At 46.8% G+C, this 25246-nt stretch overlaps 12 protein-coding genes across 12 annotated transcripts; all 12 read left to right on the top strand.

Annotated features, from left to right (window-relative positions):
- Positions 1-247: 247 nt before the first annotated feature.
- TbgDal_VI1410 (hypothetical protein, conserved) lies at positions 248-2542 on the top strand (the record flags this gene model as incomplete). Its single annotated transcript, XM_011775646.1, has 1 exon — positions 248-2542. One exon carries the CDS (start codon positions 248-250, stop codon positions 2540-2542), a length of 2295 nt encoding a protein of 764 aa, XP_011773948.1.
- A 605-nt stretch (positions 2543-3147) lies between these two features.
- TbgDal_VI1400 (hypothetical protein, conserved) lies at positions 3148-3477 on the top strand (the record flags this gene model as incomplete). Its single annotated transcript, XM_011775645.1, has 1 exon — positions 3148-3477. The coding sequence occupies one exon, from the start codon at positions 3148-3150 to the stop codon at positions 3475-3477; it is 330 nt and encodes a 109-aa protein (XP_011773947.1).
- Positions 3478-4852: 1375 nt separating this feature from the next.
- On the top strand, positions 4853-5425 carry TbgDal_VI1390 (hypothetical protein, conserved; the record flags this gene model as incomplete). Its single annotated transcript, XM_011775644.1, has 1 exon — positions 4853-5425. One exon carries the CDS (start codon positions 4853-4855, stop codon positions 5423-5425), a length of 573 nt encoding a protein of 190 aa, XP_011773946.1.
- Positions 5426-5941: 516 nt separating this feature from the next.
- Positions 5942-6925, top strand: TbgDal_VI1380 (AUT2/APG4/ATG4 cysteine peptidase, putative; the record flags this gene model as incomplete). Its single annotated transcript, XM_011775643.1, has 1 exon — positions 5942-6925. One exon carries the CDS (start codon positions 5942-5944, stop codon positions 6923-6925), a length of 984 nt encoding a protein of 327 aa, XP_011773945.1.
- Positions 6926-7652: 727 nt separating this feature from the next.
- On the top strand, positions 7653-9326 carry TbgDal_VI1370 (zinc finger protein, putative; the record flags this gene model as incomplete). The annotated part of the gene is made up of 1 exon (XM_011775642.1): positions 7653-9326. The coding sequence occupies one exon, from the start codon at positions 7653-7655 to the stop codon at positions 9324-9326; it is 1674 nt and encodes a 557-aa protein (XP_011773944.1).
- Positions 9327-10351: 1025 nt separating this feature from the next.
- TbgDal_VI1360 (ubiquitin hydrolase, putative) lies at positions 10352-13606 on the top strand (the record flags this gene model as incomplete). Its single annotated transcript, XM_011775641.1, has 1 exon — positions 10352-13606. The coding sequence occupies one exon, from the start codon at positions 10352-10354 to the stop codon at positions 13604-13606; it is 3255 nt and encodes a 1084-aa protein (XP_011773943.1).
- Positions 13607-14768: 1162 nt separating this feature from the next.
- Positions 14769-16481, top strand: TbgDal_VI1350 (hypothetical protein, conserved; the record flags this gene model as incomplete). The annotated part of the gene is made up of 1 exon (XM_011775640.1): positions 14769-16481. The coding sequence occupies one exon, from the start codon at positions 14769-14771 to the stop codon at positions 16479-16481; it is 1713 nt and encodes a 570-aa protein (XP_011773942.1).
- Positions 16482-17988: 1507 nt separating this feature from the next.
- TbgDal_VI1340 (single strand-specific nuclease, putative) lies at positions 17989-18939 on the top strand (the record flags this gene model as incomplete). Its single annotated transcript, XM_011775639.1, has 1 exon — positions 17989-18939. One exon carries the CDS (start codon positions 17989-17991, stop codon positions 18937-18939), a length of 951 nt encoding a protein of 316 aa, XP_011773941.1.
- A 753-nt stretch (positions 18940-19692) lies between these two features.
- TbgDal_VI1330 (single strand-specific nuclease, putative) lies at positions 19693-20613 on the top strand (the record flags this gene model as incomplete). The annotated part of the gene is made up of 1 exon (XM_011775638.1): positions 19693-20613. One exon carries the CDS (start codon positions 19693-19695, stop codon positions 20611-20613), a length of 921 nt encoding a protein of 306 aa, XP_011773940.1.
- Positions 20614-22195: 1582 nt separating this feature from the next.
- On the top strand, positions 22196-23245 carry TbgDal_VI1320 (hypothetical protein, conserved; the record flags this gene model as incomplete). Its single annotated transcript, XM_011775637.1, has 1 exon — positions 22196-23245. One exon carries the CDS (start codon positions 22196-22198, stop codon positions 23243-23245), a length of 1050 nt encoding a protein of 349 aa, XP_011773939.1.
- Positions 23246-23817: 572 nt separating this feature from the next.
- Positions 23818-24618, top strand: TbgDal_VI1310 (hypothetical protein, conserved; the record flags this gene model as incomplete). The annotated part of the gene is made up of 1 exon (XM_011775636.1): positions 23818-24618. One exon carries the CDS (start codon positions 23818-23820, stop codon positions 24616-24618), a length of 801 nt encoding a protein of 266 aa, XP_011773938.1.
- Positions 24619-24789: 171 nt separating this feature from the next.
- Positions 24790-25149, top strand: TbgDal_VI1300 (hypothetical protein, unlikely; the record flags this gene model as incomplete). Its single annotated transcript, XM_011775635.1, has 1 exon — positions 24790-25149. One exon carries the CDS (start codon positions 24790-24792, stop codon positions 25147-25149), a length of 360 nt encoding a protein of 119 aa, XP_011773937.1.
- Between the last annotated feature and the right edge of the window lie 97 nt (positions 25150-25246).

The raw sequence follows: 25246 nt of genomic DNA, 5'->3' as shown, positions 1-25246 counted from the left end.
GTGGCGAAGCACGAAAGATAATCATGTTGCTATCTGCACGCGTTACTACGTATTTAATATAATTTGTTGTATCTTCATTGGCAAGTGCCCTAAGGACAGATATTACCCTTTCTTCCATGTCGTTGTTGGTGCTTGGCTGTGCAGCAAATATACATATATCTCTTTCTCTCTTCTTTGCATACTGCGAGTCGTATAACCCGAAAACGAAGACGCAAAATATTGCATTATCACATTTCTAGCTAATAACATGCAGTACCTTTACGATGATACGGTACAACCTTTGCGCTTCTTCACGAAGATTGTGATGCGTTGCGTTAACGACGCGTTGGACTACGCAACAGCACCCCAACGCCATATACGCGAGATTACCAAAACATGTGATATCCGACTCGCCAACGAAGCTCCACCTCAAATTCAGGTTCCAGTGGAAGTTTTGAGTACTTTCGCATTACCGAAGCTGATTGTACCTGTCGAATATCCGTCCCCACCCAACAGCCCTGCGGGAGTGTCAACCAAGATTAGTGCCGTCTTTGCTAACAGCGGTGCGCTGGTTTTCGGCTACATCGATGGCCACGTGACGCTTGCCGGTGGTTACTTAACGTGTGTTGAAGGGGACCCCAATTCCAGCTCTGTAGAGCGCGGACAATTCGAATCGACAGAAGTTGTAGCTTTAGATCCTGGCGGTGGGCCCGTGGTGGCGCTTGACGCCGTAATCGTTTCAAACATGGAGTGGGCCGTGACCGTGGGCTACCGTAGAAGTGTTTTTGTACTACTAGTGACCCTGAAGAGAGGCGAGTGCTACTCCATTTCGCGTCGGCGGAGGTACCAACAGCAGGTGGTGGAAATTCCATGTGAAAGTTTTCCCATGCTAGAAACTGTTAGCTCTCTGAAACTATCACATAACGCTGCGCACATTTCAGTGTGCTACAACAACGATTCGCGCGTGACGATTATATCGGTTCCACCATTAAAGATCCCACGGGATACTGATTCGGAGGAAGTGTCTCGTGTCGTTTTGGGCGCCTCAGCACGTGTTGCGTACGCCGAGGGAGCCTTTGGCGGCGGGGGTGTTCGCATTTTCTACATCCCTGATCTGTCACGACAGGGAGTTTCGTTTGGGGTTAAAACTCAGTCACTAGGAACCTTTAGTAACTGCGCATCAGCGAACAACTTAAGGAATTCAACCACCGGGAGTTTTGCCATGCCACCGGCGTCCGGGGACTCATCGTTCAGCAGGCACTGCATACTGGGGTTACTGCTGTGGGTAGGTAGTACTGCTTTCTCCCGCTGTCCTCTGCGTCCCTCTAGGAGTGGTACAGAGGGGAAACCGGCCGTGTTGGCAGCTGTTGATGCTATAGGGACAGAAAGCAATGTTGAAAGGCTTGCTGCTTCTGCTTCCAAGTCCAAAGGAACACCGCGAACGTCAGAGAGACATACTAGGAGAGGCCGGTCGCGCGCTTCGAGCACTGTAAACATCCCGGGGGATCATCTTTCACTTCCCAGCAGCCACAAAAACCTACTTCCTAGTGTCATTGTCGCTGCAGAAGTGGCCGCTGGGGACAGATCTCTGGTTGCTGTGGTGTGTGAGAACAGTTGTGTGTATTTCATGGATGCCAGAGGCATTGCCTCTGTGTGCAACATCGGGTCACCATCGTATTGTCAAAGCCCGTGCGAGCTAGGAGTGACACCCTATATTTCTGATGGTGGTCATGGTCACGTGCCATCAGTCACAGTAGCTCTCAAGACAAAAGGCTGCACTACGTTGGCACATGTGAGAGGACCGCATTTAGAAAATTTAATGAATTGTGCGACCGCTAATTCCATACATGAGGTCGCTGGTTTGCGTGTAACAGTTCCACTAGGAGACCTCCCACTCTTGTTGCTTATTTGTGAAGACGCCACTTACCTATGGGATGTGCACTACAACCGTGTTGTCGCCAAGATAGACGACTTGCCACCGTTGCAGCAGGTCGTTACATACGAGTTGAGGCCAACGAGCCAAACATCTGGTTTGTATCAGGGGTTGACAAAACAACAGCAGCTGCAGCGTCAACAACAACAGCAGCAACAACAGCAAAAGCCCCCGTATCAGGAGCAGGAAAAAGAAGAAGTGTTTTGCGCCGTATTCACTGACAACGCTGTGTGGTGGCCCACCACAAACGGGTCTGTGGCGTGCTTGACCGTGAATGGATTGTTACGTAGCCTCTACCCTACATTGATTAAGTACTTTCCTCAAATGACACCGTATGCATTGGCCCAAGTGCTGGAGCGCTTAGCGCCGCGTTATCGTCAAAATGAGGAACACATCGCTGCCCTGGAGCTGCCCGCAGAGGCACCCTGTCATATGGGCGCGGGTAATGTATTGAGCAACACCCTTTCATCAGGGATGGTTTTCCCCTTAGCTGCCCGATTTCGTTCCATTCAGCTCTCGAATTCAGCGCTTGGTCTCGAGGCAGCGGCCACACAGTTTCTTGAGGGAGCGTGTAACTCATCAGCTCAGAGCAAGGAAGAAGTGGCACGCCTAATGAACGCTGCACATTAATACGGTATGATTCGGCACTTTACGAAATGTTGAACCTGAAGTTGAATGGAAAGGCCCATTCACCCCTTGTTCATTCGTTGTTTACTCATGTATAGACTCTCTGTCCCCCTTCTTACGGTTCTTTGATCATGCAAACTACACTATACATCACAAGCTGTTTCATAGAAACGTCTCTCCCTGCGGTTATGCATTTGTACACCTGTGTCATCGAAAGGCGATGTTTCTTCCTTTTTGACTGTTTTTTTTTTCCTTGTTTATTCGTAGTTGTAGCGTTTTGCTTCGGTTTTTGCCATCCAGAACACTTGCACCAAGAGAAAGCTTAATAGCTTCCCCCCGTTCCCTCGCAGTCGCTCATCTAACGAGTACTTCCACCATAGCAAAATAAACTTCATAGTGACGTAAAGGTTTGGAGTGAGGACTCTCTATACTCCCTGTTGTCGGTATTTTGTTTCCATCATTTGCCGTTGCCTTCGCAGTTCCGGGCGTTCTCCCGCCGTGCTTCAGCTCCCTTTCTCTACCTGCATACATAAATAAATATTTGTTTATTTGTTTGTGTGTGTGTGTGTGTGTGCGCGCGCGTGAGGTGGGGGGACTTTTAGTGTTGGATGTTACGACGGTTAGCTGCGTTTAGGCCACTGCGGGCAGTAGGGAATTCAGTATTTGCTGTTCCTCTTGGCGCTATTGGTTTCCGTTCTCAGGATTTTAGTACGAGCAACGGTGGGAATGACAGAAAGAACAGTAACAGCGGCACTAGCACCCATTTTGACATACAGGATGTCGATGCCGATCGCTTAACGCATCGCTATTGGGATGATGTGGATTCACCTTATGATGTTGAGATAATAGAACTGGTAGAGGAGTTGGGTCCAGATATTTATGGTAGCATTTACCCGGAGGATCGCCCTTTGCTCTCGCAGGAATTTCTTAAGGTTTAACCATCCATATATAGACGTATACACGGACAGATGGCACAGTACAGAATGAAGGAATAAATGAATAGTTGTAAGAGGGAATACAGGAAAGGGGAGCGTAACGAGTGGATTTACCCTAATGCTCATCGATGTTAAATCATGAAGGCTCCCATAGATTACCAATACCCCGTGTGCGCAAATACACATGGCGGGCGTTTGGAGACAAGATGAGATGAAACCGTTGGATGCTGAGAGACATCTTTCATGCGTGTCGGGTGCTCAAAATATAGCGACTGTAGCAGCTGTTTTGAGGCTTTGAGAGTAAAAGGGATGTGGGATTGATAATGAATTCACAATGAAGGTTAGACGTCCCGGGGATGCGGTGCCGGTGCGGTCCGTTGATACGGGGAAAACGTAATATAAGGAAAGAGTTGCTCTGTCACATATCTATTTTAATATTGTCCATTCTTTTTATTGTTTTTTTTGAAGGTAAAATGCAGGGGCAGAAACCTTAATTTATTGTTTTTTTTTTTTAAAGGGAAAAGGTAAGGAGATGGGAGAAAGGGGGAACAATAAAGAGCCGTACCTCACACGTATGGCTGAGTTTCCTCTTCTGTTTGTTTTTTTTTCCTTCGTGACTATTTCGGATCGCAGTTTATGTTTGCCGAGGCAAGCGGATGCTTTCATCACGCCTTTCTTGGCGCCATTACTGGTGTTTGTTGCCCGTCGCTGTGTGGATAATACTGATGGAATGCTGTTCCTGTTAAGTACAGCTAATGTGTTTGTTTGGTCGTGTTAGTGTGAAGGAGAAAGAAAAGGAATCATGATGTCTATTTTTTCGGTTTCGCTATCCTTTTTATTATTATTGGTGGTGCTTCGTTACCACAAGTTCCCGGTTCATGATGTGGTCCTCATGCGGATTCCCATTCAATGCGTGGAGTCTTCCACATAGATTTGAGTACACACTTCCTGCTGCATTTGTTTTTTTTTTTCGGCTTCCGACAACTTGAGGAACCGTATCGACAGGGGAAGAGGATTGAATGGATGAGCAATTGTTTTTCTCCTGCGAAACTCAGAAATGCATCGTTAGAATTTATTAGAACGTGGCAAATAGGCAGCAAGGGAAGAAATTAACAAAAAAAGAAAAAGACACAAATTGTTTTGGTATTAATGTGTATATGTATTGATAACTTGCGTTCATCAACTACTTTTTTTTCTTTTCCTCTCATATATGTGCTACAAGCACAGTGTGCTTGGTACAGTCAGTAGGGCTTCGGACAACATCAACAAAAAGAAGTAATAGCAAGGGAAGGAAAAGGAAAGGTGGAGTTCCATTCGCCTCCATCCTTCCTTTTTTAATCTTTTTGTTTTTCTTCCCATACCTGCCGAGTAACAATATATGTTGCGGTCACGTATCCCATGTGTTGTTGTAACGTTGGTTCAGTGCCGAGCAATGCATGGGAAACCTACGCAATCCCATAAGGTTCGCACGCAACACAGCCGCCGCTGGTGGACGCAGTCGAAGGCGCGGCACCTCACAGCAATGCCTCATGATGAATGTAAGTCACGGCCGCACTTTCCCGCTTATAATGAAGATGTGGACCGCCCCATGGTTGTGCCACCTGATGCAATCTGTTTTAACTGTGACAAACCCATTGATGCGGGAGATGTCAATAGCTACGTGTGGATACCTGCTGGTAACGCAACAGTGCCTACGCCGCAGGGGTACTTTTTTCACTTCGGTTGTTTCAAGTGCAACCGATGTAAATACAGGCTCGGACACAACAAGTTCTACTCAAAAGATGGCAAAGCATGGTGCATCCCATGCGCCCTCGGGAGGGACGTGCGGGTTCCCACGCGTCGTTGGCACACATCATACGTTAACACGCACCGTACGGGATCTCGCCTAACGGGACACTTTTTTCCACGGCACAGTCATCAAATGGAGTTTTTGTTCGACCCAAACAGTTAGTCGATTTGGGTACGGCTACATGTGAACTAAATCTGTGCTTTCCGTTCTTTCTGTGTGTGGGTACGAGGTTGGGGGCCCTTATCGTGTTGTCGCTGACGTGCGCGCGAACGAATTACCCGTGGTTTATTGCTTCCCCTCTTTTCTTTTATCCTTTAAATGTTTGTTAGCATTCACTGCATTTCTTCCCTCTCCCCTTTAATTGTTGTTTGTTATTACTCCTCCATGGTGGGAATTGCGGTTACACCCGCTGAACAGCGCCTTTTCAATAGGAAAAGGGAATAGCAGTGGCAAAACGAGTTCATCTGACGGCCACCAGACTCCGTTGCTGAGCTGTGCGAGGCTGCGACGCAACTTCGCAACCTGACGTCATTAAAAACCATTAATTGTTGGAAAGTGAAGAGTGAAAACAACACCATAAGGAAGCGAAGAAACAAAGCAGTCTGTCGCTAAGCACATATAATATACATGGATATACAAATATATACATATATATATTTATATATATCGTAGATTCGTATGGAGCGTCTGAAAAATTTTGTACACTCCGTTGTCGGTTGTGACGCACACATTGAGTATCCGTGTTGTGTTCTTGGCACGATCCAAAGGGAGCCTCAGCAGTTGGACGAGCACCTTGAGAATTCCTTTTACCTCTTCACCTACCGCAGGTATTTCGATCCTCTTCCTTATTCTACGCTTACGTCAGACAAGGGATGGGGTTGCCTGGCACGCGCTACGCAAATGCTTTTGGCTTGCAGTCTGCGGAGACACAGCGCACAAGACTGTAAGTTACAATACTTCGCCGATTTGGATGATGAACAAGTAGCGCCTTTTTCTTTGCACTGCATGGTGCGCCACATACTGAAGCAAGGTGAGTCGCTCCGACCCGTCTACTGGGCACCAAGTCAGGGATGTGAGGCTATTAGTGGTTGCGTTAAAAGAGCAACGGAAAGGGGAATTCTTTCGAGTCCACTTAGTGTTGTCATTACAGTGGCTGGTGCTGTTCCAGCAGAAGAGGTAAGTTGCCATCTGAAGGAGTCGCGAAACGTTCTTATACTCGCGCCCTTACGTTGTGGTGCAAGCCGTTGCATGAGTCAAAAAATGTTTCTTTCACTGGAGCATCTGTTGCTTGCACCGGAGAGTGTTGGAATGGTGGGCGGTGTCCCTAACCGTGGGTATTATATCATCGGTACTGGGGCACAGGAATTATTGCTTTATTTGGATCCTCACTGCAAGACACAAGATGCTTTGTTGTCGGGTGAGCCAGGCGAAACGGGGGTTGTGAAGCCAACATCGAGTAACTTGCGGTCTGTTCCATATGGTCAAGTGGACACTTCATTTTTTTTAGGGTTCTTTGTTGATTCCCAATCGCGTTGGGAAAGTCTTCAAAAGCGAATCGAAGGACTTTCAAAGCAGAAACTGCATCCGATAGTGTCTGTGTATCGTGGTGGACCCCATACCCCAGTGGATTTATTAGTAATGGAGTGGCCAACTGAACCATGAGGATTTGTGCTGGTCGGTTTTGACTAGTTGTTTACGTTTTAGTCTTTCTTTACTGTTGCTGGGCCCTGCTTTTTCTTTCTTTCTCTTTTGCTTTTTTCCCTCTCTGCTGTGTCAATTGTAAATATCATGACGGTAGTATCCATGGAGATTTTGTGAATGACCGATCATTTTAGGAAATGGTTGTCAAATCATTCAGCTTCGTCATAGAGGTTTTTTTAATTCGTCTTCTTTTGTTGTGTTCGTTCGTTGTAAACGATTATTTCTATGAGTGTTAATAGTTGTATCGACTTTTTTTTCTTTTTTGGAGGATGTGCTGTCTGTAGCATTACAGCTGCCGTGACAGCGGAGGTCTCTCTCCTGTGTTGTTGTATTTTCTTCCTTTTTTGAAGAAAAAGAGAGAAATTCCTTTTCCGTTTCTATCACCGCGACAGCGGCCAACCGGAGAGTGGTGAACTCAAGGGGAATTTTGCGCATGGAAGAGGTTATAACTTTTTGCCACTTTCAACAAACTCCTGAACCATATGTTACACACGGTGGTTTGTGATTATCTTGCGACTATCAATCGGGTGCATAGGTTGACTGCTATTATCACAATAATTATCGCTATTGCCATCGGCATTTTTATAGTCCGCTGGAACTTTTGAGTGTTTAAGTCTACCCCGCTACTCACCTCCTTTTTGAAAATAAAAAAAAATAATGGGCTTCCTAACTGTTCATCCCACATGTCATGTGTACACACGCGCTCATATCTGCATGTGACGGGACTCATACAACAAAAAAAAACTTCATAAAAAACTTTGTTAGGTTTATAGTGCCAGCAGAGCAGATGCGGCGCTGGTTGGTGGCTTCAATGGCGCCGCAGCTCCATCAGTTATTGCAACCCGTGCGGCGTTGCCATCATCCACTGCGTATCCCATCTGTGCAACTTGCAGCGCCGCGTTCTCATACACATGAGGACATAGCATACGCCTCTTGTCCAGCCTGTAGCCGCGTCGTTCATATGTGCGATATGCTCACACACCTTATAACGGCCCACCGTGAGCTTGACCAAACGCATTGCCGCAAAATGTGCACAGAACGACTTGCCTTGTACGAGCGGGTAATTGGCGTTCCTCTGAAGAAATCCGAACTAACGTCATCTGGGCGCCGCGTCCTGGATTTTTTGCCAACTGTGTTGCCGACAGGTTACATGTGTAATTGGTGTGATCGCCGCAGTGATGTGTACGCAACGCGAGATAAATTTCTTAAACATGTTGCCGATGTGCATACCGATATTGATTTAGAGGAGGTGGAGCCGCACGTTCCCTTGCCACCACGTGGAGTAGTTGTGGAAAAAAGCAATGGGGATGGGGGACCGCAACCGACGCGGCGTTTGAATGGTGTCGTAGCTGTGGCTGAGAAGAGTGAACCGATTAATGCAGTCCCCCGAATTCTCGGCATCTCCCTTCCTCGGGGTGTTGATAGACCACTGAAAGCAACAGCGCAGTTCAGCGACACAGAGTTTCCGTGTGAGTTGTGTAACCGCACGTTCAACAGTGAAATTGATCTTTTGCAGCACCTTGAAACACGACACCCCGATGGGACTGCAGAGGGGCCCGCAGGTGTTGACTCCGCCGCCATCGCTGATGTGGCGCAATTTTCCGCAAAGGAAGCAACTACGGGTGGAGACCAGCGTGTGCACGTGATTTGTGATTTATGCGTGTCATCATCGAAAGTTTACAAAATGCCGTCTGCTTTGTTTTCGCACATTCGCTTTAAACACCCCAACGAAGACGCCGCATTTCATGTTGAGCGCCTCATCCGCGAGCAGAAGACGGTCTCATCATTCGTTTGCACGGTTTGCCAGAAGGCTTTCGCTTCCGCTGCTGCATTGGATGGACACTTTAATAGCAAGCATGCGGAACAAGGAGAAGCACAAAATGTGGTTGGGCGGGTGACGGCAAATAATTGTTGGTGGTGCCACGATTGCGAAAAGGGTTTCTCTTCAGCAAAGGGGCTGCACGGGCACATGCAAAATAAGCACGGCTTATCTTCACAAAATCATCCATGTCCTGCATGTAAGCGTGTCTTCGCCGATATTTATTCGCTCGAAGAGCACCTGAGTCTTCAACACAAGACAATCCGACTATCGGATATTGGACTACTGACGCATGTAAAGTGCTCGACATGTGAGCGCTTTTTTCTTAGTCACGAGGACCTGCACCGTCATGCGGTAAAGCACCACAAAAAGGACCCCCGCGCTCCCGCCCAACCATTTGAAGCCCCGACTTCGGCATCTCATGTCGCGGCCTCAACGGGTGCAGCGGTGCCTTCTGAGGTGGAGGCGACGGCATCACCACAAGGCCCTCGTAAGGTCAAAAAAAGAAAGAAGACTACGGAGGTAAGTGAGGTGACGTCGTAAACGTACTCTTTGGAGAGGAGGGGGGGGGGGAAACGCAACTGCCGTTTTGTTCGTTGAATAATGGATGCAGGTCATATATATATATATATATATTGTTGTTGTTTTTATTTTTTCCTCTCCTGAGATAGCGGTTGTCATCACGGTTACAAAGTGTACGGTAATGTGGAATATTTATATTTCCATCATATTACACACTGTTTAACGAGCCGTTGTTTACGTGTGGAGGAGGTGCATTAAAGGGGAAGGGTGCGGTGGTGGGATAAACAAACGCAATCAACACCTGCGACAGCTGTTGAGCCCTAGTGACCGGGATATTTACAACCTCTTCACCATTGTGGCTTCCTCCTGGATTAATTACACAATTATATGCCGAAGGACAATCACATGTGAAAGGCCTCTGTTCGATTTATGGTGCTGTTGTTGTTGTTGGGCAAGGGAAAGGGACGTACTGTGGCTGTTGCGGTCGGTGCAGTTCTTTTCCCATTTTTTTTTTACCTCCATCTCAAACAAAATATAATAATAAACACAAAAGTGGTTATGAGTTATCTCTGTTGGATATGACCTTATTGTTTGCTTGCGTTACCTTCTACGGGGTGGCAATCGCTGTTTTTTTTTCTTCCTTCCTTGCCTATTTTCTACCAGTAGTGACCGTAAATTGGAGGAAATAGGGGTTTGAAGAAACGCGCGGTAGGGGTTGCCGACATCACCTGTCGGTGAGGATAAGTAGTAGGGAACAAAGGAAAAGGATTGAACCAACCCGAAACTTCAGATATATTACTATTTTCTTCATTCTGATTTTGTATCTTCTTTTGCTTTGGGCAGCCCGTGTGGCGGTTGGAAGGGTAGCAGGTAAAAAGATCTATATATTTTTTTGTTGTTGTTGGGAAGCGGTCAGCTGAGACACGTGGCGGACGCGTGCGGCGGGGGATTTCCCTCTTCCCGCCACCGTTGTTTTTTTTTTCTTTTTCGCTTCGCTCCCAATCACTGCGGCCTCTGGTGCTGCACTGGGTATTGGCAGCGTATAAATGAGCGTTCCGTGGAAGGTTCGAGGTAGCGTTCAAGCATTTGTTGGTATTGTCAATGCGATTGAGTTCGACCCCGATGTGGAACTTTTATGGGTCGGGGACAGTTTTGGTCGCTTGATGAGTTTCACCACGCAGAGTCAAACGGATACTCTTTCGTGGGCGGTGTATTCCTCATTTGCCGCATCCACACGGCCTATCTTTGGGATCTTTTTCCTAAGGATGGGCAATGAGACGGTAGGAATGGTGGCAGACCATGATGTTATTCGGGGTTACAAACGAGGCGGTGCGCAGTGCATGTATTGCCCTCTTCCACCACAGTCACAGGACCATATTGAACTTTTTCAAGCAAACGGCGATACAGGTGTGGTGAGTATCGTTGGTGATGTTGGACTAACGCGAATGTCCATCAGCGACGGAACCGCGTGTAATCACGTAACCGTTCCCCTCATGGAAGGCAAGGTGGTGTCGTTGAGACAGACAAGCAAGTGGGTTATTACAGGCGCCACGTCAGGCGGCATCGTGGTACGAGATGCAAACGAACTTCAGGTGGTTGCTTCCATACCGTCGTCTCGCAACCGTGTGCTCGCCATGGACGCAGACGACGAAACGGTCATTGCTGCCGTGGTGGAGCGGAATATGACGAGTAGCGTTCGTGTGTATGATGTACGGAAGATGGCTGAACCGCTCAACACCATTAATGGTATACCGTCAGACAGTATTTCGCAAGTTCGTCGTTATCGTGACCCTTTTGGTGTGTTGCCCGACCGTGCTTTCGTGTTGACTTCACGCGGGTTTCACATTGTCCAGATGGATCAAACAAAACCCGTCTACAGCTCAAGTGGATTGTTTGACGACACCTGCACCTCGGTGAGCGTATCGCCCAACGGAATGTGCGCTGCAATAGGGAACGATAAGGGTCACTTCATGGCTCTTGGCCATCCAGCAACACGTGAGGACTACGTCATGTCTCGATTCGTACAACCGAAGCGCCCCGTTAACCCCGTCTTTACAGCGCGCTGGGAAGATAAGGAAGGTGACACGTTTGCGTTCTTCGACGAGTCTGTACCTGTTGAGGAACTCGCCTCCAGCTGGCCACCGGAAAACTACATGATCTTACAAGTGGCTCCTTCGACGTGTTGTGTCAATGGGGAGTCGTGGACTTATGAGCCCAATCGATGGGGCCTCCGGCGCTCTGATTCATATCTCCCTGACCCAAGAGACAAACTCGCACCACTCCTTCCGAATCCATATCCGTATAATTTAATGTTGGGGAACGATCCTGCAGCGGTGCAGCACTTGCTATTGGAACTGAACAAGGAGAAGAAGCGGCGGCAGAGCACCTTTCGCGGAGGGGTTGCCGACAACTACGTGCCGCAAGATGCCGCTAACCTCGTGTGTTATGGGTCACATCAGCGATTCGAGTGGGAAAAGTACAATAGGATTCCGAAGGTTGTTGTTGGACTCGATAATAGTTTTCCTGAGTGCTGGATTACAACATTGCTTCAGTCTCTGTACCTGTGTCACCCGAAGGAATTCCCTGTCCGTAGGGTGGTCGTGCATCATATTTGTGCGAAGGAGTATTGCATCGCCTGTGAAATTGCATTCGTGTTTTCTAACATGATGATGACTTCAGTAGCTGGTCTTAATCCCATTGTACAAGTGGGGAATCTCATCCGTACTATGTACAGGTGTCCTTCCGCTGCCCCAGTTTTCGAGCCAATAAAATCCCGTGATGAAGCGGTGAAGCGGATGCACATGGCGCAACTGGTGTTGCTCGAAGCATTACATCGTGGTCTGCAGGACGAGAAGGAGTATCCATTTATGAACCATAAGCAACCTTGTGGAGATTTTGACAAGTCGATAGCTAGTCTTTTTGGTACGGAGTTTTCATCTGGTGGTAAAGTTCATGTGGAACCTCGGTTCTATTGGGATGTTCCGGCGTCTGCTATCAAGGTCAATGAGGGACTGCAGCACTTATTGAAGCAACTGGAGGGGCACAACAGTAACGTACAAATAAAGCGCCTTCCACCCATCATCGTACTGCGACTGAACCCTGAGGGAGGAACACTAAAACCACCCAGGTGTCTCCGCATCTCGCGTGATGCAAAAGATGACTCCAATTATTTACTTTGCAGCAATATCATCCACCTTTCCAATGACGCAGATGACCCGGGGAACTTCGTTAGCCACCAGCGTGTTGAGGATGATCGTTTCAGTCTTGTGAACGACTATCTCGTAACAAAGTCAGAGGATGAACAAAAGTTGGAGGTATCCATGCCTGCCCTACGTTCGCACCGTGCGGTTGTTTCGTTTTATGCCCTTGACAAATTGTCCACACCACTGTACAGCGCAGAGGATGGTGAGCGACCACCAAATATGTTTGAGACGTTGGGTCCACTACTAATAAATGATGTTCTGGCAAGGCCCCTGCAACGTAATCCTTCGATACAGCGTTTCAAGTCGCCACTGAGATCCCATCTCGACATCAAGCCAGAGGACCTTGTTGCTCTTGATGCGGAGTATGTGGTACTTGATTGGAACAAGAGTCAATGTGTTACGGATTCACCCGGTAACTTGGCACAACAGCGACACATGGCACTCGCACGACTGAGCTGCGTACTGAGCAGTGCTCCAGGCGACGAACGAACGATTGTGGATGACTACGTTCACACTCCGGAAGCAATTTTGGACTACGTGACTCAGTACAGTGGCATCCACCCAGGCGATCTTGACCCACTGGAGTCATCCAAGTGTCTTACGAGCCTCAAGGCAACTTATCTCAAACTGCGGGCTTTGGTGGACCGTTCAGTGACATTTGTTGGTCATGGTCTACATCAGGACTTCCGTGTTTGTAATATTGCGGTTCCTCCGAATCAGATGATTGATACGCTCACGCTCTTTCACAGACCTGGGGGCAGGTATTTGTCGTTGCGTTTCCTGGCCTATCATGTACTGGGTGAGCGTGTGCAAGAAGGTGAACACGACTCTGTAGAGGATGCCCGAACGTCTCTTCGCCTCTATCGCAAATATCAGCAATTGAAGGAAGAGGGAAAGTTTGACACGGTGTTGGATAAGTTACTGGCAACCGGTGTGGAAACCAGCTGGTACGTTCCTGAAGGGCGGGACTCTTTTAGTTCACCACTTCTTGAACCCGTCCACACCCCAACGCCACCACCGTTCCTTGACGTATCACGGGATGGGGGGAGTGGGAACACTGCTGCTTCTGTTACTGTGCCGGTGGCGCGAGGTTGCTAAAGGAAATTGTAGCAGCGTCGGGAACAAAATAAGACAAGGCGAATAAATGGCCGAGAGCAAGAAAAAAAAGAGGGGGTATTTTGTTGAAAGCTGATTCTTGTGTTGGGTCAATGTGTCGAGGGGGGTTTGTCGTTGTGTGGACTCTTCTTGGCCTTCCTTTTTTCAAAAAAAAAATGTTTGTATCCCTTAACCTTGAGCATTGTATGGTGACACTGCGCGTCCTTTGTGTTTGTGTTTGTGTTTGTGTGCGCGTATGCACGTGAAGATTAGGGGGGGGCACGTGCAAGTGAGTGCGGCACGTGGAGTTCATGGAGTTGCGGGTGCTGAGAAAGGAAGGTGGTGAGAGAATGTATACAAATCTGTGCGTACAATATATATATATATATATATATATATATATATATATATAATGTACGCACGTGTGAGTGCTTTGAAGTGTTCTGTTGTTTCAGCCGCTCTTTGCAACATCTCTGCTCCCACTTCCACTGTTTGTGCATGTGTGTCTTTTCGTAGACTATCCCCGCTTCCAGTAGGCTACAGGAACGGCTGAAAGGAGAACTTCCCTTCACTGAACACTACTACTGTTTTTTTTTTGTGTGTGCTAGGTCCTGTTTTATTTGTCTTCTCTTCCCTTTTTTTCCTTTTCTCTTTATCTCCTCCGGCCAAACTGGTCGATCGGCCGGTTGTTTTTGTTCATAAATTTACACTCTTGTGGCACTTCTTTTTTTTTTTTTGGTTAGCTTCCCCAGCAAATAAAGAAATTTAACAACAAACACAACTCGTCCGTCGGGGAGCGAGTGCGTGAGGGGAAAAGATAGATAAAGAGAGCAGGGTTAAAAGTTCACATTAGAGAGGGAAAGCGCGGAGAAATAAAGGTAAAGAGTGCACTAATATTTATTACATTACTTATACCAACAAGTAGATTATTTGCATAATTACTTTAGAGCCTCTCGGGTCGGTGCAACGCTATACAAACGCGCACCAGGAACCAAGAAGTAGGCGGACAAAACCAAAAAAAGAGAGAAAAGACGCAAAAGTGACTAGTAGAAGACAAACGAAAAAGAAGAAAAGACAAGTGTTAGGACGAACAAACAAACAGCAATTGTGTTTGTAAGTAGAAAAGTGAAAGACAAGGGAAAGTTAGTAGGCTAACGAAAGCGGGATGTCGAGCAATCGCATGTTTGCCGATGTGCCAACGTATCGCCGTGGGTACGTCTCGCCTTCTGGTGTGAAGGTGTTGTACAGCAAAGACTGGGCGAAGCACCATCCACTCGAGGGCGACGGGCTGAGGCCACAACTTTACCTTCATTTGTGGAAGAAGAATAAAGGCAGTGAGAGCCGCCTGAAGAATGTGCGCTTACCCGACACGGTGGTGTACGAACACAATTTCCCGCGAGCATGGTACACATACGACGCCGAAGCGCGTGAGATTAACAAACATCCGGGAAAGATGCTGGACGCCCAATCCATCTACCAACATTTCAGCCGGCCCACAGCAGGGTATGAGATTGTGGCACAATTCCTCACCACTTGCCCTGTGGACGACCCAGAATCCCTCACACCAAATGGAGAACTGATCTCTTACTCGGAAATCTTCACTGCCGAGACGCTCCGTGAATTTCTCTTTAATAAATCACGAAAGCCCGACGGCATCCTGCAGAAGTTTGTGCCTCCAAAGGGCGAGACAACGATGCGGCGCAACGCGCAGCTACAGGTATCTTGGTCACCACTCATGGCGGTAGTGTACAAACGAACAAACAAGTACAGACTAGACGATCATCGCGTGCCCGTTCATATGCGCGCTGCAACTTTTGACGGTGATAATCACCTGAGTGAACTATCCCTTGTTGCCGACGAAACAAAGGGTCGTTTAGACCTCCTTTGTCGGGAGGTGGTTGACCATGTGTATTTTACTGACCGCAAGTTGATCACCCGAATGGTATTGCATTTCCGTATAGATGATGATAACCGACCGTGGTTACTATGGTGCAGCTCCCTGCGTGTGTCTGGTGATAGCTTAAATCCACGTACCGTCCGCATTCCAGTCACACTCACCATGCGCGTGGAGATGCTGAACAATGGTTCCTCTACAAAAGACCGGATAAAGAAACGGCAGGATCGGCAGAGGCATCTGCTCATTATGGATACAGAGCTGTACGAGCTTTCGCGTGACAATGATCTTGGCCATCAATGTAACGCCTCGCACGTGCGGGAGGCCAAGCGCCTTGGGCTTTCACCAAAGAAATTACCCAAGACAGGAAACAACTTTAAGGTTCCGTTGAGACATCCCCTCAGGCCCGCAATGACCTACTTCGCAGACACACTATTGGAGGATGCTTTGAGGAACCTGGAAATAAACTCTGGCCTCCCGTCCCCGACACTCGCTCAGCAGGAGCTTGATGCCATGGCACAGAAACATGCGGGCGCCTCACTGGAAGATAAACCGGAGGATCGTGTCAAGAATGAATTAACTGCAATGGCCCTTGACGCGTGGTATCAGGTGTATTCCTCCACACTCTCTGAGAGACCACATGAGATGCCAACACAACTGGTGGAACTATCGGATCCACTTATGGTTGTTCTGAAACCGGAAGAGTTCAGGAACCTTCTTGATATTCTCGGACTGGAGCCCACCGCCAAAGCTTCTGCCGCTCCTGTTTCAGGTGAAGGTGGTGCAGAAACTGGGCAGGCAGGTGGTGATCCCCCAACGAACACGTTTCGTGTTAAACTGGGGCTACTTCGCCCTGGTAAGAGACTTGACAGACCGCTTAGCAACGCAGAGCGCGATGTGAGAAATTTTTTTGATGATATTTTCTCCGAACGGGGTGAGGAGATCGTGCAGAGGTGCCTCTCTGAAGAGAAATGGATTTGGTGAGAGGCTGTGCGAACCTCCGTAGCCGACCCGTACACATGTTCAAAAAGTTGATTCGTTTCTTACTTTCCTTTTGCCATGTCGCGCACCTCCTGACGGGATTGGCGTACATGTAGAAATTCACGACCGCCCAACGCCAGGAGGAAAAGGCATACATTCTTGTTATATTATCCCACGCACACATATTCCTTCGTCTCTTTTTTTTCCTTCCTTCCTTCACTTTCCCCGCCTTGGTGGAGAAACTCCGGTTGCATCAACGGCGCAAGCGACGAAAAGTGAATGAGGAGGCGAGGGGTTATATGAATTGTTGTTGCGTCCCCATTCCCCTCTTTTCCTTTTAGTCGTGCCCTCTTCATAATGTTGGGTTATTGTGAGCGGCCGCACTAACGTGCCAAAGTGTTACCGAATGAGGGAAAGCAACGTCAATATATACATATATATATATATATATATATATATATATGTGTGTGTTTTCTGCGTTCACATGTGTGTGCGTAACAATTCGAACCCTGTCTTGTCTACCACATCCATTCTCTTTTCTTTTACCCTCGTGTTCTTGCCTTTCTTCTACTCTTTGTTTTATGGTGCGGGAAGTGTAAGGGAATAAAGCAGGGGATGGGTGACACACTATTTTATTAGTCGAAGACAACACAAAAAGCTCAAGCGTACCTCCACTAAGACGTGTATGACAGAGTAACTGCCTTGAACGCGTGTGACATGCGTCATGTCCAATGGAAAGAAACAAGTGAATACCATGTAATCGCAAGTGACTTTTCTCTTCTGTTGCTTTTTACTGTCCCTTTTGCGTTTAAAAAAAAAAAATCGATAAAAACGAAAAAAGGGTGATGAAAGGAGCCATGCATAGTGTAACCAAATCATGAGAAGTTGTGAGGGAGGGTTGGTTGGAATTGCGATATATCCGACAGGGGACAACCTTTCGTATTCCTAACATCGTTGTGTTGTTTCTTCTTTTGTTCTTCTGTTCTTTTCCTTGTGCTTACAAGTTGAAACGACTATAACCTGTCCTCAAATAACGCGTTGCAGTCGGTGCTAATGTAGATGATTCACAACTCTTCTGAGGATTTGCTGTCCAACAGGTAAAAAAAAAATGAAATACGAATGCAGTGCGTAAGAGTACGACACTTTCTGAAACTCCACTTGATGTTTTAATGGAGGGAGTACCGCTGCATGTACTCAGGGATAGCACCGAGAGTACATGACGGAATGATGGTTCACACTCCGTCTTTGCCCAAGGTTTGTTTTGAGTTTGTTTTGTTAGAGATGATGCTGGGCCTTAATCTGTTACACTGTGTGATGTACGCCGCAAACCGTTTTCTCTCTATTCCTTGCTTTATTCCCTTCCTCTTGTGGGTCAACGGGGTTCTGAGGAAATACTGCTGCGCCGCCGAAAGCGTGCAAACACATCCATAAACACATATTATTGCAACACAAAAAAACGTATTTCAGACCAAATAATAAGAGATATCACAGCAGAAGACATCTCAACACCATGAAGAATCCATCACTTTCATCACTTTGCATAACCTTGGCTCTGATTACTTCCTTCATTCCAGCGGCTGTTGATGGATGGTGGGATTTCGGCCATATGGTTGTTGCTGAAATAGCCCGACGTAACCTTGACAATGATGTAGCCAGGGTGGTTGAGACATATATACAACACTTGAGCGAAAGCGGGCCGTTCCCGAATATTCCCGATTTCGTTCAAAGTGCCTGTTGGCCAGATGATTTGAAGCGTTACCGCATGGGTGCCATGGACGGTTGGCACTATACGGCCAATATGTACATTAGGGATGGCTTCAAACCGAACGTAACTCTTAAACAGAACTCCGATGTTGTAAGTGTTATCAACGGTTTGTCGAAGGCACTAAGACGGACAGATACTCCCATATATGTGCGATCCTTTGCCCTTGCCCATCTCGTACATTACTATGGTGATATTCATCAACCTCTGCATACGACTTCGCAGGTTTCCGCTGATTATCCGGAAGGAGATCGGGGTGGCAATTTGGTGCATGTGGATTTCAGAGGGGTCCCAATGAAGCTCCATGCCGTGTGGGATTCCATTTGCCGGGGTCCTTCAGAGTCATTGGAGCGGCCCCTCAACATAATAGATTACATAAGATTGAAGAGTTTTGCCACTAAACTGATTGCAACGTACAAATTTTCGCAAAATGAGAAGGAACAAACCAACCCAGTTGTCATGTCAAGGGAGGGTTTTGAGTTAGCAAAGAAAGTGGCGTACGCTAATGTTGTAAATGGAACTGAATTGTCAGAGGAGTATATTAGTGCATGCAAGGAGATGGCTGAAAAACGCATAACGCTCGCAGGTTACCGTTTGGTCACACATCTCAACACCGTGCTGAGAGTGCGAGGGGAAAAACGAGAAGCGAATCCGGACTATGTAGGAGGTGATGAGCATCTGTTTGCTGAAGACCAGTGAGGCAGTCGTAATTTGTGCGTTATATTTTGTAAAGAAAAAGTTGCGTAAGCACTTGCTATGTTTGTTTAATGCTTTTTCTGTCTTGCGCTTTGTTGTTCTCTGGTTTGTGAAGGATATGGTGGAATCGAAACCGTTGGTACATCCCACGTTATCTGCTGCGGGGCACACCAGATACGGTATTTGTGGCCGTTCTCGGGGTTTCCTGTTGCTGTCCTCTTGGCTTCGTTATTCAGGTTTCCTGCCTATGTTGCCTTCTCCTCTCTGCTGTGATGTGCAGTGCCGTGGTGGGCCGTTTGGTGACGCTCTCCGAATTGTGGAGATTGCTGGATCCCGTAGATTTCATGTACAAATGCCATCGTCACGTTAGGAGTGTGGCTCAATTTTTGCGCTTGTCTATTGAAGCCAACTTCCATATAAATATTCGTTTGCTCCAATTACCTCCCACTATAAAAGTTATGCTAATATAACCTGTTGTAGTTGTAATGGGGCTTGCCTTTTTGTGGTTGTTTTGCCTTTATCTATTCGTTCATCGTCAACGCAAATACTTACGCTCCCTAACCCTTGGTTCTTTGTCTTGTGTCTCACCAATGTGATACTGTTCGTAGAAGAAAACCAATCAGGGTGAATACAAACCGACCGTAGTAGGTGTCCACACGAATAAAAACTGCAGATACAATTTATACAGTTTTCCGTAAGCGCTTGACAAAGAGGAAAAGTGGGAAATACCTCGACAAGGGAAGACATCTCAACACCATGAAGAATCCATCACTTTGCATAACCTTGGCTCTGATTACTTCCTTCATTCCAGCGGCTGTTGATGGATGGTGGGATTTCGGCCATATGGTTGTTGCTGAAATAGCCCGACGTAACCTTGACAATGATGTAGCCAGGGTGGTTGAGACATATATACAACACTTGACCGAAAGCGGGCCGTTCCCGAATATTCCCGATTTCGTTCAAAGTGCCTGTTGGCCAGATGATTTGAAGCGTTACCGCATGGGTGCCATGGACGGTTGGCACTATACGGCCAATATGTACATTAGGGATGGCTTCAAACCGAACGTAACTCTTAAACAGAACTCCGATGTTGTAAGTGTTATCAACGGTTTGTCGAAGGCACTAAGACGGACAGATACTCCCATATATGTGCGATCCTTTGCCCTTGCCCATCTCGTACATTACTATGGTGATATTCATCAACCTCTGCATACGACTTCGCAGGTTTCCGCTGATTATCCGGAAGGAGATCGGGGTGGCAATTTGGTGCATGTGGATTTCAGAGGGGTCCCAATGAAGCTCCATGCCGTGTGGGATTCCATTTGCCGGGGTCCTTCAGAGTCATTGGAGCGGCCCCTCAACATAATAGATTACATAAGATTGAAGAGTTTTGCCACTAAACTGATTGCAACGTACAAATTTTCGCAAAATGAGAAGGAACAAACCAACCCAGTTGTCATGTCAAGGGAGGGTTTTGAGTTAGCAAAGAAAGTGGCGTACGCTAATGTTGTAAATGGAACTGAATTGTCAGAGGAGTATATTAGTGCATGCAAGGAGATGGCTGAAAAACGCATAACGCTCGCAGGTTACCGTTTGGTCACACATCTCAACACCGTGCTGAGAGTGCGAGGGGAAATAACTAGACGATCCCGTGGGGAAATGTTTTATTTTTTTTAAACATGGGCATCGGCTGATGGCTCATAGAGGACAGGTAAATTTCCCCTACTTGTGATGTGTTTGTCTCCGCCCACGTCCGCTGGTTTATTTTTCTAACGCAATATTCTACTAGCGGCAGTAGTCACTTAAACTCCCCTTTGTTCCTGTTACCCTTGTTAGATATGGATGGACTTAATGTGTGTAACGCATATGAACCATACATCAAATTATTCGTTATTTTTTCCCCTAAGATTAACTGTTCTTATCGACATTTTTTAAAAACCTTCCAGTGCTTATGGTCTTGTTTCGTGTGTTCTTTTAATCACACTCTGCGTTGTTAGCCCTAAGTTCTGCTGGTGTGATCCCTCGCCGCGCTACTCCCCTCTCCCCCCCCCCGCTGCGCAATAATGCACGGGACTGTGAGTTGGTGGTGGATAATGATACTCTGCAAGTAATGCAGAATAAATAGAGGACGCGGGTTTAAATGTACAAGCATCACATCAACTGGCAGTGCAACGCTCTTTAACCGTTATATTATGTGAGGCATTTTCACCCATCACACAGACACGGACACGCTTCCTTAGCTTTCAGTTGCTGTTTTCAATATCTATCGGTTACGCTACCCTTTATGTGCATTTATGTGTCTTCTGTATTACATTTCTTCTGTTGTCTTTTTGTGTAGCCTCCCGCTAGCGAGTGCAACAATCATAAGGGTGAAATAACTGTAGGATATATGACCCTTTCATACTTCTAGGCTAAAAATCTGATGTCTTCAGCGTATCGTTGAGGTGAAAGTTAGCCATATCTTTACGGTTCCAATGAGGAGGTACTGTTGCTGATAGTGCACAAATATGTTCACTGCACCTTTTTTTTTCAGATTGGCGGTCCACCGATAGAATTGTAATATGTTGCGGTCTCCTTTCTTCTCTGATGTCTGAAAAGTAATGGTGATAGCAACGCGTGCACACACACACACACACACACACATATATATATATATATATGCATGTGTATCTGTATGAACACTCGGGACAAGTGCATTTAAGTTACGTCATGATTCAGCTGATCTGTGCGTTTGTGTTAGTCACAGATAACCAGCACGGTGCAAATGCTGTATTATTTGCCACGCGTATAATCTGCTACTTGCAGGGCGGGTTTTAATTTACATTATTCTTGCCTTCGTGGAAAATGTTTCCCCACCATCACAGATATGAAACCACACCGCAGGTGGGAGCGCCCCCTGCGGTGGAAGAAAAAGGAACGAAAGTGGTGTTTTGCTGCTTAACTACTGTTTTTTTTTTTGTTGTACGTTACCGACGTAAGAGAACTGGGGTCTGACGCGACGACGATGTTGGTGGCAGTACCGGGGAACCCAGTTGCATTTGTACAACTGGATCATTATTATTATCATTATCTGTACGTGTTTTAGCTCGTACACGTCGTGCTTGTGGCCATTTGTCTTCCGTTTTCTTTCACTACCACCACCATCACCACCGTCACCACCCCTCTTTTTCTTGTATTTACGAACGCGAAGTGCCAGACAAACATAGGAGTGGAAAAAAAAACGGGAAATTTCCTCACCTAAAGTGGTGAAACGAAATTTATGCAAACGTCCACTGGCACGACTGGTTATCATGCTTCCTTTGGATTCCGTCCCGTAGGGAAATTTTGTAACCCTGCAATAACGGTCCGTGGGTATACGGAGCCGCAACTAAGTCACCAACAACATGCGGCAGTTATTCTTTCTGCTTCCACTATCACGGCGTGGCTGCGGCGTCCAATTGAAAAACTGCATGCATTTTACTTTCTCTGTGACGTCCCAGGTGAATCTAGTCGCATTTACGCATCAGACAAACGTGCACATTTCTTTAGGACTCTTTTTGGCATAAAATGGCTTGCAGGTCCATCTAACCTATGGACGATTGCCAGCTACGCGTTTCAGTTGACCGCATTCACAAAGCTTCGCGATTTGATTCCATGTGAAAGCAACACTACTTGTGGTTTTACTGCTGGCTGTTTAACTGGTTTGTTGTACGCGTTTCTCCGTCATCCGTATGAGGTCCTCCTCGCGACAGCAGAGGCAGAGAAGGGTCCAATGAAGTTTGTGGGTGCTTGGGATGTCTTCATGAAGGCGGTGACTGAAAAACCAAATGTGCTTCTCGGCATTTACCGCGGCGTATCTGTAGCAGCGTGTAGTCAAGTGGCGCTGTTAGGCACTACATGGGGTGTGTATAACGCTGTGAGGTATGATGGCGTGTATCACGGGACTCCCGTATTGTTTCTTTACTGTCACGGCGGTGCGCTGCTAGGTAAAATACTGCAGTACCCATTTCTTTCCATACGACAGCAGGTGCGTATTCGGAATCAACACACACGCGGACGGCCGCACACATTCCGTTCTTACATAGTGGAGGTGCGCAGGAAACATGGAATCACCAAAATTTACGATGGTTTTTTCGCTAGCCGCCCGATACTAAATTCCATCCCTGCAGCACTACTGCTGGTGACGTATGATTTATGTTCGAGGCACTTGACGGAGCAGCTTCACCCGGAACTGCGGAAGATGCACGGGGAAGTGAATCAACCATTGTACAGCCGCCATGCAGGTCCGTACGCGGAAACACTTCCAACCTACGAGTTTAAGCGGGGTTGAGGAAAGTTACGCCTGTTTTTTCCCCCTTTTTTTATTTTGGTGCGTCCACACACTTGTCGAAGGAAAGTCCCTTAAACAGGACACAACTTTTTTTTGGGGGGAGGGAAAGGGGGGATGATAAGTTGCCTTCAGTGACTTTGAGTTGGTTTGAGTGGCACCAACGAGCGGTGGTTGGAAAGGCGTACGCTGCTCTACTATGAAGTTGTGTGTTTGTGCGATGGCTCACGGGGCCTAATGCCTTTAATTTGTTAGTTATCACCCTGTTTTTGTTTTTCTTTCTTTACCGCCGGCTCACACGCGCGGACCTCCACGGTGGCCGACTCTATTTTTCTGCATTTTTTTTTTTTCGCCGACATGTATTTACTCTTCCACATTAGCTCACATTTTCTTAGGTGGTGAGGCTACTTCATTGAGGGAAAGGGAGGCGTCAGCCCATCTCAGACTTTAAGTCGTGCTTTGCTGCTGTGGCTTAACACTTTGACACACTGGCGTGTGTGTGTGTGTGTGTGTCAGCTGGTAAAGGGATTGAAAAGAGGAGGAAGAACAGTTTTTAAAGAGGGGAAGGAAAAGTGATGGAATTCTTCCGGCGGACGTTTCATGACATCAAGCTCCGTTTACATGTTTCAAAAGTTTGCTCCGAAGCAAGCAAAGCCCCCGCCGTACCGCCGACGGAATGTATGGAGTTGGCGGAGGCACATCCACACTTAGTTGCATCTGTTATCGGTGACGGCCTTGGTAGAACTTCTGGAGCGCATTTATATGGATATTTGGTGTTGTTAGAAGGGCTTGTCAACTCCTGCAGTTCCTCCTTCCATAGTGCCATGGCTCAAGACTGCGTTTTGCAGGAAAATTTAGTTTCATTAGCGATTGGCCGTGCGGAGGGATCAGAGTGGCGTCGGTCCCGGCATCTTGCAAGGTTGACATTGTTGGAGTACTCTCGCATGTTTGCGGACGAACCGGAACTTCAGTCACTTGCGGTACTTGCTCGTAAAGTTGAACAGCGCACTGGTCGTCACCTTCTGCGTGCGATTGTTCTCGAAAACAAATCAGTTCGTTTCGTGGATCCCAGGCCTCAGGATATTGTAGTGTATAGTCCCACAGAAAGTACGGTGGGTACTGCCGCCTCAGCAGATGGGCCAGCAGCATGGCCCTGTCCAATTTGTACATCAGTTAACCGCAGTACAGATGAGACATGTCTTGCATGTGGTGCGGCGAGGTATAGGAATAGTAACACATTTCCACTTGGGAATAAAAGTGCTGTGGTGAACGGCCAGAAGGAAAAGCACACGTGTAGTGATGATGGAGGTGAAGTCAATAATTCAGTGGCTTGTCCAAGTGTTAGTGTGGAGGGAGGTGGGGTGTCTCACGTCTGAATGTTCCATTTTGTATGTTCCTTTTTCCTTTTTTTTCCCCCTTTTAATGAAACGAATGCGTGACACACAGGGATTGGGGAAAGTAAGTGAAGAGAGGCTTCAGGAGAGCCAAAACTAAAGGGGGAAAAATTTATATAATGCAAGAGCAATATGAAGCAAGTAAAATGAATTATGTACCAAGGTGTTTCTTTGCTCGTATTGTTTAGTTATATCTTCAAATACCCTTTCCAACAACAAATAAAAAGAATGAAAAAAAAAAAATGTTGGTCTTTACCTTCTGAGAAAAGGTTCGGAGGTTTTTTGTCCCCCTCCCCCACCACCACCACCACCACATACACACACATTTTTTGCCAGGGGCGTGCGTATGGGAATCGCTGTTCCTATATTCTTTTTTTTTTTTTCTCCCCCTCTTCTTTTTTTTCCTTTTCATTCTTGTCCATTTTTTTCCCCTCCCCTCTTATGTTAAATGTTGAAGTTTGTTTTTGTTTTTTGTTTTTATTTGGTTATTTTTCTTTTACTTCCCATCAATAGGGAACACATTTACCTAGTTTATTCCACTGCCTTTACTCGCATCAGCACAAGTGCTTACGTGTTTCGTTTCCCTTTTAATTTTTTTTTCTCGTCTGTT

The sequence above is a fragment of the Trypanosoma brucei genome, chromosome 6 (assembly GCF_000210295.1).
Source record: "Trypanosoma brucei gambiense DAL972 chromosome 6, complete sequence".
In the NCBI taxonomy this organism is placed as follows: Eukaryota; Euglenozoa; class Kinetoplastea; order Trypanosomatida; family Trypanosomatidae; genus Trypanosoma; species Trypanosoma brucei.
The sequence above is the reverse complement of the archived record's forward strand: the minus strand, read 5'-3'. Positions and strand labels throughout refer to the sequence as shown.